The sequence below is a fragment of the Periplaneta americana genome, chromosome 5 (genome assembly GCF_040183065.1).
Source record: "Periplaneta americana isolate PAMFEO1 chromosome 5, P.americana_PAMFEO1_priV1, whole genome shotgun sequence".
NCBI lineage: Eukaryota > Metazoa > Arthropoda > Insecta > Blattodea > Blattidae > Periplaneta > Periplaneta americana.
The window spans coordinates 192,158,651-192,170,181 of NC_091121.1; the positions used below are offsets into that span (position 1 = coordinate 192,158,651).

Here is an 11,531-nt window from a genome sequence, read left to right on the forward strand (position 1 = left end):
CACCTGGTTGCCATGGTAAATTTTTCGACGTAATAGATATGGTCACGCATGAAACCCACAATACACATAACAGCAACAGAAAAGTAGGACTATGACGTGTTTGAAACGATCACAATGTTACTGGCGTTGGCCTTGGTAAAAGAGGCGGAACTGTCACGTGGCTTGTTAGTACTAAAAACAAATGATAGTTGTATTGATTTGGTAAGCTAGAATTCATTCATCTGTACATATATCCAGATCAGAGAACCTAATTTAGGAGTCTTTTCTATTACAAAAAAATTCATTAGTCTTTATTCACATTCATAAAGAAAATGTTGCACGAGAAGTGACCTACTATGTTTAACTACCAGAACAACATCCAGAATATATCCACAGGTTTGTCTTGAGATTCTTATTTAGAAAGTGTGTGATGTTATTGTAATTCTATAACAATTTTCTTTTTTTTTTTTTTTCACTAGTGCTTCAGTCAGCGATGTTAATTTTTCTGCAAAGCAACAGATGTTTGTCTCCTAGAAACTCTAGTAAAAATATTTGATGAATTATATAGCTGTAGAATGAGTTAATTCCCTACTGTCTTTTTTGGTGGTACTTTATTTAATGACACCCTTAAACTACAGAGTTTATTCAGCGCCGAGACTCAAGATTTGCGAGTAATGACCAGCAGATTTTGTCTGGAGCCCTCTTATCAGGCACAGGGTTTCTTTGTGTTAATAATTAATTATTTACTTTATTTGTTTCTCTTTATCTGTTTACCTGTTTGTATCTCTGTTAATTGGTTTATTTATCGGTTTATTAATTAGCTTATCAATGGGTTTATGTATGGGTTTATTCATTGGTTTATTTATGGATTTATTGAATGGTCCATTTATTAGTTAATTTATTGGTTTGTTCATTGATTGGTCCATTCATTTGTTCATTGATTGGTTCATTGGTAGATTGATCGATTGGTTTATTGATTCGTTCATTGATTGGTTCATTTATTTTTCATTGATTTGTTCAATGATCGGTCCATTGATTTGTTCATTCATTGGTCCAGTGATTGGTTCATTTATCGGTTCATTGATTGGTCCATTTATTGGTTCGTTTATTTGTTTATTTCTTGGTTTATTTATTGGTCCATTGATTGGTTTATTGATTGATTCATTTATTGGTTCACTGATTGGTCCATTGATTGGTTCATTGATTCATTTATAGATTGATGAATTGGTTCATTGATTCGTTCATTGATTGGTTCATTTATTTTTTCATTGATTTGTTAATTGATTGGTCCAGTGATCAGTTTTTTTATCGGTTCATTGATTGGTCCATTTATTGGTTCATTTATTTGTTTATTTATTGGTCCATTGATTGGTTTATTGATTGATCCATTTATTGGTTCAATGATTGATTCATTTATTGGTTCATTCATTGGTCATTGATTTATTCATTGGTTCATTGATTGGTCCATTGATAAGTTGATCGGTTGGTTCATTGATATCATTGATTTGGTCATTTATTAGTTCATAAATTTGTTCATTGATTGGTTCATTGATTGGTCCATTGATTGTTCATTGATTGGTTCATTGATTGGTCCATTGATAGGTTGATCGGTTGGTTCATTGATATCATTGATTTGGTCATTGGTTAGTTCAACGATTTGTTCATTGATTGGTCCAATGATTGGTTCATTTGTCGGTTCATTGATTGTTCCATTTATTGGTTCATTTATTTGTTTATTTCTTGGTTTATTTATTGGTTCATTTATTTCTTGCTTTATTTATTGGTCCATTGATTGGTTTATTGGTTGATCCATTTATTGGTTCATTGATTGATTTATTTATTGGTTCATTGATTGGTCATTGATTGGTCCATTGATAGGTTGATCGGTTGGTTCATTCATATCATTGATTTGGTCATTGATTAGTTTATTGATTGGTTCATTGATTGGTTTATTTACTTATTTGTCTGTTTATTTATTCATTGATTTTTTATTTATTGACTAATTCATTCATCGATTCATTCATTTGAAAAATTCATTATAATAAATTATTCACATGCTCTTGACATTAAAACAACTCGTACAAACATTTTTCATAAATTTACTGATATTAGTTTAATAACAACAGTGAGTCTTAAAAAGTTGCGTTTACCGATACATTTTAAGTCGATTTTCTTAGCTTTGAGTAGCCACCAAAGTAGCTTAGGCGGTAAAGCTTTGTCTGCTGATACGGAGCAGCGCTCTAACGTGGGTTCGATTCTCGCTTGGTCTGATTACCTGGCTGAGCTTTTTCCGAGTTTTTTCCCCAGCTGTAAGTTGAAAGTCAGGTAATCGGTCTCATCTCATTATCACCAATTACATCTACACTAAAGGAGTTCATATTTGATACAGGATACAGAGTCTTTAATAACGACTAAAATAGAAGAATCTTAGCTTTGATGCGATCCTGTATGTGTAGGATGTGTTTGTAAACCCAAAGTTGAAAATTTAATGGCATTAGTTTGTAACGTCTATAATTAATTAGACAGTTTCTCTGGATTTATGCAGGTGAAGACAGATTATGCTATTTAATTAGCTTGAATTTTATTTTTCTTCAGTGTTGGATACACTCTGTAAACACTTGTATAATCACTGATTAACTCATAACATCTTATTCACTGTGTACTACACATTGAGGGTGGGTGTCGTTATTGTGGCCCCACGTTGGGCGCCATTTGAGGGTGGGTGCGTCTCGGTGTTGCGTGAGATTCGCTCAGGGTAGCCGAGGTACGGTTGTGGTGTAGGATGATGTCGGGAATAATACCAAGCCGGCTACTTATATAAAAGGCAGTGTAAACTCCAAAACTATAAGTTTATTGTCGTATTCACTTGGTAAACCCTAGAGTATGTATTTCCGGCTGACTTATAATTCAATCGTTGGTCGCACTTCTGTATCGACTCTATGGCGGCTCTGAATAAGCTCTGTCCGATACTATAAATTCAATACTCTGTCCAGTACAATATGATCGAAGCTCCTAAACGTTGACGAGTGGTCTCGCCGATGACAAAGTTCTATCTATCGAGTCTTCGCCGGAAGAAAGACTATTAAGTTGGGCCGCCGACACAAAAAAAGGATGTCGCGCCGTCTACACGAAGAAAAGTAGTTATCCTGTCGACACGAAACGAAGTAGTTATTCTGACCTGTATGTAGGGCCGTCGACACGAAAAGGAGTAGTGATTGTGCCCTGTATGTAGGGCCGCCGACACGATGAGATGTTGTGTTCCTTTCCGCTCCCCGTCACCCTTATTTATAAAAACCTACCCTACGCTAAAACTAACTATCCTATTGGTTAAAAACTACGTCACTTAACCGGCCTAAAATCTATTCTCTATTGGTCCAAAGTGACCTCATAAGCTGAACCACGATCTCTTCTTATTGGGCGCGAAATATGTCATCTCTAAATTTAAACTTTGGATTTCCCATAACATCTAATTAGTTTGTAAATCTCTCAAGAATACCCGTTCTTTGGAAAACCCAAGCTTGGCAGTATCTTTCCCACGGGTCTAGTCCGACTTTAGGATTTTACGCTTGAAAGGGTGTCTATGCAAAACCCTGCCCAAGGTGGCCCTAAATCTGTCCGATGCTGACAGGTGACGAAAAGATGCGAAACATTTGTGTGGGAAGCTAATTCTAACGAAGTCGCCAGAACATCCCCGCGAATACATGTAATAAAAATATGGAGATATCATTTCGCTAATAAATCGGTCTCTCCCTCTCCTAATTACTGCTTCAACATACAGAAAAAAAAAAACCAGAAACTCGGCACTCTATAACAATATGAAATTTACTCGTACAAACATACAAAAACAAACCCACAGCACATCCTAAACACTCAACTGTATTTCAAAACACACACCCTTTTGAACACAATCATGAACAAACCCCACCACAACAGGAAACCAGGAGATAGAACGGGACCTCACAAGGCTTTTTTTTTTTATTAAGAGTTATTATTCAATATAAACCTGTACAAACATAAAGCTCTAAGCACAAACCTTGCACACTTGTCAGGTAGTTAACATTTTACAAATAATAGGTCATTTTATTCATTTTAGAAAAATATTCCCTGCATCAATTCCACGTGTGGAAGACATACGTTTATCTCATCTAATGACTTGCGAAACAGAATACGAAACAAACAATACTTAATAGCTAAGTAATTGCATGAGCAACAGCCACAAGAGGTGTGTCGTGAAAAAACAAGTCATATATGAGCCTTGTTGTCAGCATCTTGGAGCACAATACCACATCACACATTGGACAGTTTTTGGGCTCATGTTCTGTGCCCGTGGTACGATCCCACGAGAAACTTTAAATCAACTTAAACAATATAAAATTTCTGATGCAACGATTGATGCCATAGGATCTCACGTGTTAAAATCATCCTTAGCTATAATTAGTAATCATTTGTACCCAACAAAATTTTTACTGTAAATGATTTCCTATGTTTTCTTATCTTAATGTTTTTTTTTTTTCTTTCCAAGTGTCACAAAATTGTTTTGTTTACTTATTATTCTTTATGAATTGATTAGTAGGCCGATCTATCGAACCCTTATTTTGGGCGGCTTTTGTTTATACAAATTATCTACTTTACATTTAGCTATACACTTATACATACTAATTTGATTACATTTTCTAAGTAACTAATTTCTTTCACTTTTTGATCACTGTGGTTTTGTAAATTATGTACATTACACATTAAATTATAGGAACAGATCCAGTTATGCACAACAATAAACAATTGTAAAAACTACGTACTTACAACAAAATGTAAATAACATAGATTACATACTCAAATACAACAATAAACATTTCAATGACTCAACATTTTTTAAGTATTGTCATTTCACTTTTTTTTTAAATACCAAATAAAAAGAAACATCGTAAAAGTACATGTTTTATTAATATGGACCATCAAAGTTGGTTCACAGAATAGTTTCTTTTTTTTTTTAGTAGGTTATTTTACGACGCTTTATTAACATCTAAGGTTATTTAGCGTCTGAATGTGATGAAGGTGATAATGCCGGGGAAATGAGTCGGGGTCAAACACCGAAAGTTACCCAGCATTTGCTCATATTGGGTTGAGGGAAAACCCCGGAAAAAACCTCAACCAGGTAACTTGCCCCGACCGGGAATCGAACCCGGGTCACCTGGTTTCGCGGCCAGACGCGCTGACCGTTACTCCACAGGTGTGGACAATAGTTTCTTCTGCAGAACTACACACAAAGGAAACTTTTTGTTTATTTTGCTTAAATGGTTCAACATTGTACACAAAACCCTAGTGTCATTTTTTTTACCTCAAGGAGATAGAATGCAATTACAGGGTGCGTCAGAAAGAATGGATGGATTTCACATGGCAAGAAAATTGTAAAGATTCATCAAATCAAAAATTTATTGTTATCAACATATTCACCAATACATGCAGTTTATTTATGTAAAACAACATTATCCATATGATGTCCTTGGCTTTCAATACAGGCATCGAGGCGTTTTCTGATGTTCGCCATCACTTTCACAGTCATAGCTGGTGCAATTACCACGATTTCTTCACGAATCGCTGTCTTCAGTTCGTCCAGTGTAGTGATCGATGTTTACAAACTTACGCCTTCAAATGGTCCCAAAGAAAGAAGTCGCAGGGCGCGAGATCTTACCGTAGCCTCGGACAATCTCAGTGCAATAGAATTTCGTCCAGGTGATTTCTTCTTTAATGTTGAACCTGTGATATGAAATGAAGCCTCCCACCGCAAAATTGTATTCCGAGTTGGAATCCTAGCGTGACATCCGATGTCGAAATGAGTCCTGAGTGGCGATCACAGACTCTTCATTTTTCAAAAATGTCTCTACGATGAAAGCACGTTGTACACCAGACCAACACCATGTTCTCAACTGAAACTGCATTCTATGGCTGACCCAACAGTCGTGGTCCCCCTCACTATATCTCTCTCCTCGTTGCGTATCGATAGTTTGAAATCCATCCGTTCTTTCTGACGCACCCTTTAGAATAAAGGTTACAGAAGTGAAGAAATAACCTATTTCACATTAGCCACAATCACTATAAGAGTGGTATAAAAAAAGGATAATCGGTGCAGTTTGAGAAAAGGCTTCGGACAATGACGAATACCACGTTAAAACTTTATAATTTAGATAATTTTTATCATATTAAACGCAGTAAAGAAGTTATAAAGTTAATCACTGAATTTTATATTTGGGGCACATTTAAATATTAATTGTAATGCATACTTTTTGTCTCTAAATGAGAAATTCGATAGAATAGAAATAGAAAGTTTTATTTTCGCTGGCAGAGTTAAGGCTATAAGGCCTTCTCTTACACTCAACCAGTCTTAAGGAGTAACTTTAGAATATGACACACTGTATAGTGAAATTGTGTTTTAAATTATGAACTATGAAGACAATTTACAAAGTATGTACTGAGCAAGAAGCAAAATGCAGACGAAAATGACGAATTATTGTAGCCTACTTCTATTTGAAGCAGTTGGATCCGTATCTACAACATGTTACTGCACACACTGTGCGAGTTTGTGATAAATAATTTTCTTAATTTTTTTTAGAATGTAGCCTATTGTAATTTAATTAAAATAATTGTAAATTAGATAGAAAAAATATGACTATGTATATACTGTAGACCTATATACTGGAAAAAATTGCATCAATCCCCAACTCCCCTGACTGTTAACATAATACTACCTCTAAACATCACATTTATAACACAATTTTTCAGGTCCCTTGAATGATGTTATAACTAGGGAGCGGATTTTTATGTGCTAAAAAATTTAAATATATTCATTTTTATGTGCTAAAAAGTACGAAAATATTTGCTAAAAGTAAAAATAAAATATTTATTTTAAATATGACAAAAATACCTTGCTTAGCTTGAAAAAAAAATGTTACTAGGTATTCACCAACCACACTTGAGTGCTAGTAGTTGGCCGAGAATTGCAGTGAACAACAAAGGTCATCTCCAAATTCTCCATCACAAATGCATGCCGATTATCTCTGAACAACGACTTATACTGTGAAAACGATCTTTCCACATCACAGGACGTCAGACGTGCATATTTAAAGAGGGGAGTCTCACAAACACATACACCGTCAATTTCACCTACAGACACACCCTCCAATACTTAAAGCAACTTTACACATTTTTTATATCCACTGTTTTTCCGAAACAAATTCTGGAATTTGTCCCTTAGTAATTGTGCTTCTGAACCTGGTAGCGAGTCTAGTTTAATTTCCACGGCACGCACCTCCCTGTTTCAGACAACAGGTTTTTGGATGTTTCGAGTTTTTTTTTATGGTTTCACACAAAAAGCTTAGATTTGCTAATAGGAAAACCAAATCGTTTTTTAAACAACCTTCTTTCAGTATATCTTGAAGGATATCGATTGACCAAGCCTGATAACAGGGAATCACAACAAGATATACTCGATATACATGAGCGAGAGGCGAGAGATTTGTTTAAATTAAATAATGTTCATATGTGTTTCACATACAAAGCGTGGAATGAAATCATCTTCAGCAAAAATAAACATTCCTAATTATGTGTTGCAAGATCTCTCCTCCTTGTCCACGTTAATTTATTCTCTAATAATAACACTGATATGCTGCCTAGCAGTTCTCAGAACTTTTGGTGATACTATTACGAAAATGGATCACGAATTCACCACACAGCGCTTAGAAACACGAAGCAACCAAGAATTCCTAAAAGAGATAACGTACTTCTGAGTGATATAATTGATTTAGTTTTAAAATATTTAAAATTTCTTGTAAAAATTATTTAAATAAAAAAACTCTTAAGATTTAAGTGTTTATAATAGATTTCCTGAAAATATGTATTTACATAATTTTTTTGTGAAAATATGTATTTTTATGTGAAATAAAATTCGGGTTTTAAACTTGAAACTTCATGTTCGGAATTTTTAACTTTGTTAATTGTGTTTTATCACACGCAAAAGAATATGTAATTACATAGGAATCCGCTCCTTAGTTATACCCAAGTTCAACTAGTATTATTAACAAATACACATAAATGGTTGTTATGCTCATGCATATGTGTGATATTAATTTACTTATATCGTTATTGTAAGTTCAGTTTTACAGGGTGAACACTGAAAGGAAGTTTACAGAAGAAATTGAGGAGGAATCAAGATGGGCGACAATTTCAGATCTGTAAGCCAGCAGAGTCTTGTATCGAAATCGTTACAAAACCCAAGGTAAGGGGAAAATGTTAACTAATTTGCATATGAACTAATTCCACTACAGATTTAAAAGATTATTGAATAAATCTAATACTCATAACACAAACATTACCTTTTCGGTCTTTTATTTTGACCGACACTGTTCTTTTACAAATTGAATGTCTATGCACTGAACAGTGGTAGCAAAATACACAGAATTTAAATTATTCTTGTTTTTGTTTACAGGGGGAAGAGAACACGATTAGAAAACCGTCTTATTGTTTGGGTGTCTGCATTGGCTGTCTTCTGTTTTATATTCCTTATTATTTTTATAATTCAGACCGTCAACAATAGGAAGATGACAAAAGGTATAGTCAATTAAAATTTCTATATTCTTTTTTGTATATGACACAGGCTAATCGAAAAACTTTTCAAACACACTGTACTATATTTTAGGTTGAATATAAAAGTGAAAAGTTTCAGTTGACAGCTGTTGTTGTTATTATTATTATTATTATTATTATTATTATTATTATTATTATTATTGCTTATTTACTTATTTACTTACTTACTGGCTTTTAAGGAACCCGGAGGTTCATTGCCGCCCTCACATAAGCCCGCCATTGGTCCCTATCCTGAGCAAGATTAATCCAATCTCTACCATTATATCCCACCTCCCTCAAATCCATTTTAATATTATCCTTCCATCTACGTCTCGGCCTCCCCAAAGGTCTTTTTCCCTCCGGCCTCCCAACTAATTATTATTATTATTATTATTATTATTATTATTATTATTATTATTATTATTATTAGGTATAGGTCAGTTTCTATCTGATGCTTTTCCAATTCACTGCGGGCTAAAGCAGGGAGATGCACTATCACCTTTACTTTTTAACTTCGCGCTAGAATATGCCATTAGGAGAGTTCAGGATAACAGGCAGGGTTTGGAATTGAACGGATTACATCAGCTTCTTGTCTATGCGGATGACGTGAATATGTTAGGAGAAAATACACAAACGATTAGGGAAAACACGGAAATTTTACTTGAAGCAAGTAGAGCAATCGGTTTGGAAGTAAATCCCGAAAAGACAAAGTATATGATTATGTCTCGTGACCAGAATATTGTACGAAATGGAAATATAAAAATTGGAGATTTATCCTTCGAAGAGGTGGAAATATTCAAATATCTTGGAGCAACAGTAACAAATATAAATGACACTCGGGAGGAAATTAAACGCAGAATAAATATGGGAAATGCGTGTTATTATTCGGTTGAGAAGCTCTTATCATCCAGTCTGCTGTCCAAAAATCTGAAAGTTAGAATTTATAAAACAGTTATATTACCGGTTGTTCTGTATGGTTGTGAAACTTGGACTCTCACTCTGAGAGAGGAACATAGGTTCAGGTTGTTTGAGAATAAGGTGCTTAGGAAAATATTTGGGGCTAAGCGGGATGAAGTTACAGGAGAATGGAGAAAGTTACACAACACAGAACTGCACGCATTGTATTCTTCACCTAACATAATTAGGAACATTAAATCCAGACGTTTGAGATGGGCAGGGCATGTAGCACGTATGGGCGAATCCAGAAATGCATATAGAGTGTTAGTTGGGAGACTGGAGGGAAAAAGACCTTTAGGGAGGCCGAGACGTAGATGGGAGGATAATATTAAAATGGATTTGAGGGAGGTGGGGTATGATGATAGAGACTGGATTAATCTTGCACAGGATAGGGACCGCTGGCGGGCTTATGTGAGGGCGGCAATGAACCTTCGGGTTCCTTAAAAGCCATTTGTAAGTAAGTATTATTATTATTATTATTATTATTATTATTATTATTATTATTATTATTATTATTATTATTATTATTTTCATGATCATGTGCAATATATTTATACCCATTCGTTAAGAATGCTTGGTCTAATTAGGTCTATAACTTATTCTTTTTCCATTCCTATGTGTTTATTAATTTTATACTATACGTTGGTTAGATCCAAGCTTGAATATGCATCTGTTGTATGGAACTCCATTACTTCCACTGACGGCTAAATTGGAGAATATTCAAAGAAAATTTATTTCCTTGTGTACTTATAGATTTTTACAAAATTCCGATTATAACTATGAGATTAAATGCAAATATTTCAATTGCGGTAGTTTGTTCACCAGACGTCAGGATCTTGGTTATTTATTTTTTTGTAAAGTCATTAAGGGTGATATTGATTGTGAATCTTTCATAAGCAATATCAGTCTTCGTATTCCTGCTAATGGTTTAAGATTTCATAAATTGTTTTATAATAAGAATCCTAAATCTCTCTCTCCGGTCTGCAGATGCATTAAATATGCTAATTTGCATGGATTCAACTTGGATCCATTTAATGTGTAGTATATCTTTGAGTTTTAACTCACTGATCTAATTTTAATAATTATTTGTCCATTTTTTTTCTTGCATTTGGTCAATTGATTAATGTAGACTATTCCATTATTTCAATTATCTTATTGTACTAATTTTATAATTTTATAAATTTTATTTGATCTATGATTGATGTAGACTATTATATTGTTTGTATTTCATCTCAATGCCATTTTCTATCTTTCATTCTCATCATCATTTTTTGTTTTGTTCTGTTTTGTATCGTGCTAAACTTTAATTGGCCTTGTGCTGTTGTTTTGCACGTTAATATTCTAAATAAATAAATAAATAAATAAATAAATAATAATAATAATAATAATAATAATAATAATTATTATTATTATTATTATTATTATTATTATTATTATTATTATTCATTACACAACTTTTACATTATATCCTGAAGATGGCCGATAACAGGCTGAAACATGTTAACGAGGTAATGTAAAATTTAACACGAGAAAGACACATAATACGTATTATTATTATTATTATTATTATTATTATTATTATTATTATTATTATTATTATTATTATTATTATTTTAGAATTTATAAAACAGTTATATTACCGGTTGTTCTGTATGGTTGTGAAACTTGGACTCTCACTTTGAGGGAGGACCAGAGATTAAGGGTGTTTGAGAATAAGGTTCTTAGAAAAATATTTGGGGATAAGAGGGATGAAGTTACAGGAGAATGGAGAAAGTTACACAACGCAGAGCTGCACACATTGTATAATTCACCTGACATAATTAGGAACATAAAATCCAGACGTTTGAGATGGGCAGGACATGTAGCACGTATGGGCGAATCCAGAAATGCATATAGAGTGTTAGTTGGGAGGCCGGAGGGGAAAAGACCTTTGGGGAGGCCGAGACGTAGATGGAAAGATTATATTAAAATGGATTTGA

At 33.9% G+C, this 11,531-nt stretch overlaps 1 protein-coding gene across 1 annotated transcript in view; it reads left to right on the top strand.

Moving 5' to 3' along the window:
• The first annotated feature begins 210 nt into the window (after positions 1–210).
• The window catches only part of LOC138700374 (endothelin-converting enzyme homolog), an 83,168-nt gene continuing 71,847 nt past the window's right edge, over positions 211–11,531 (top strand). Inside the window, exons 1-3 of the mRNA XM_069826961.1 lie at positions 211–375; positions 8,128–8,248; positions 8,459–8,580. Coding sequence (XP_069683062.1) covers positions 8,184–8,248; positions 8,459–8,580 — 187 coding nt within the window. The 5' untranslated portion in view covers positions 211–375; positions 8,128–8,183. The remainder of the gene's footprint in view (positions 376–8,127; positions 8,249–8,458; positions 8,581–11,531) is intronic.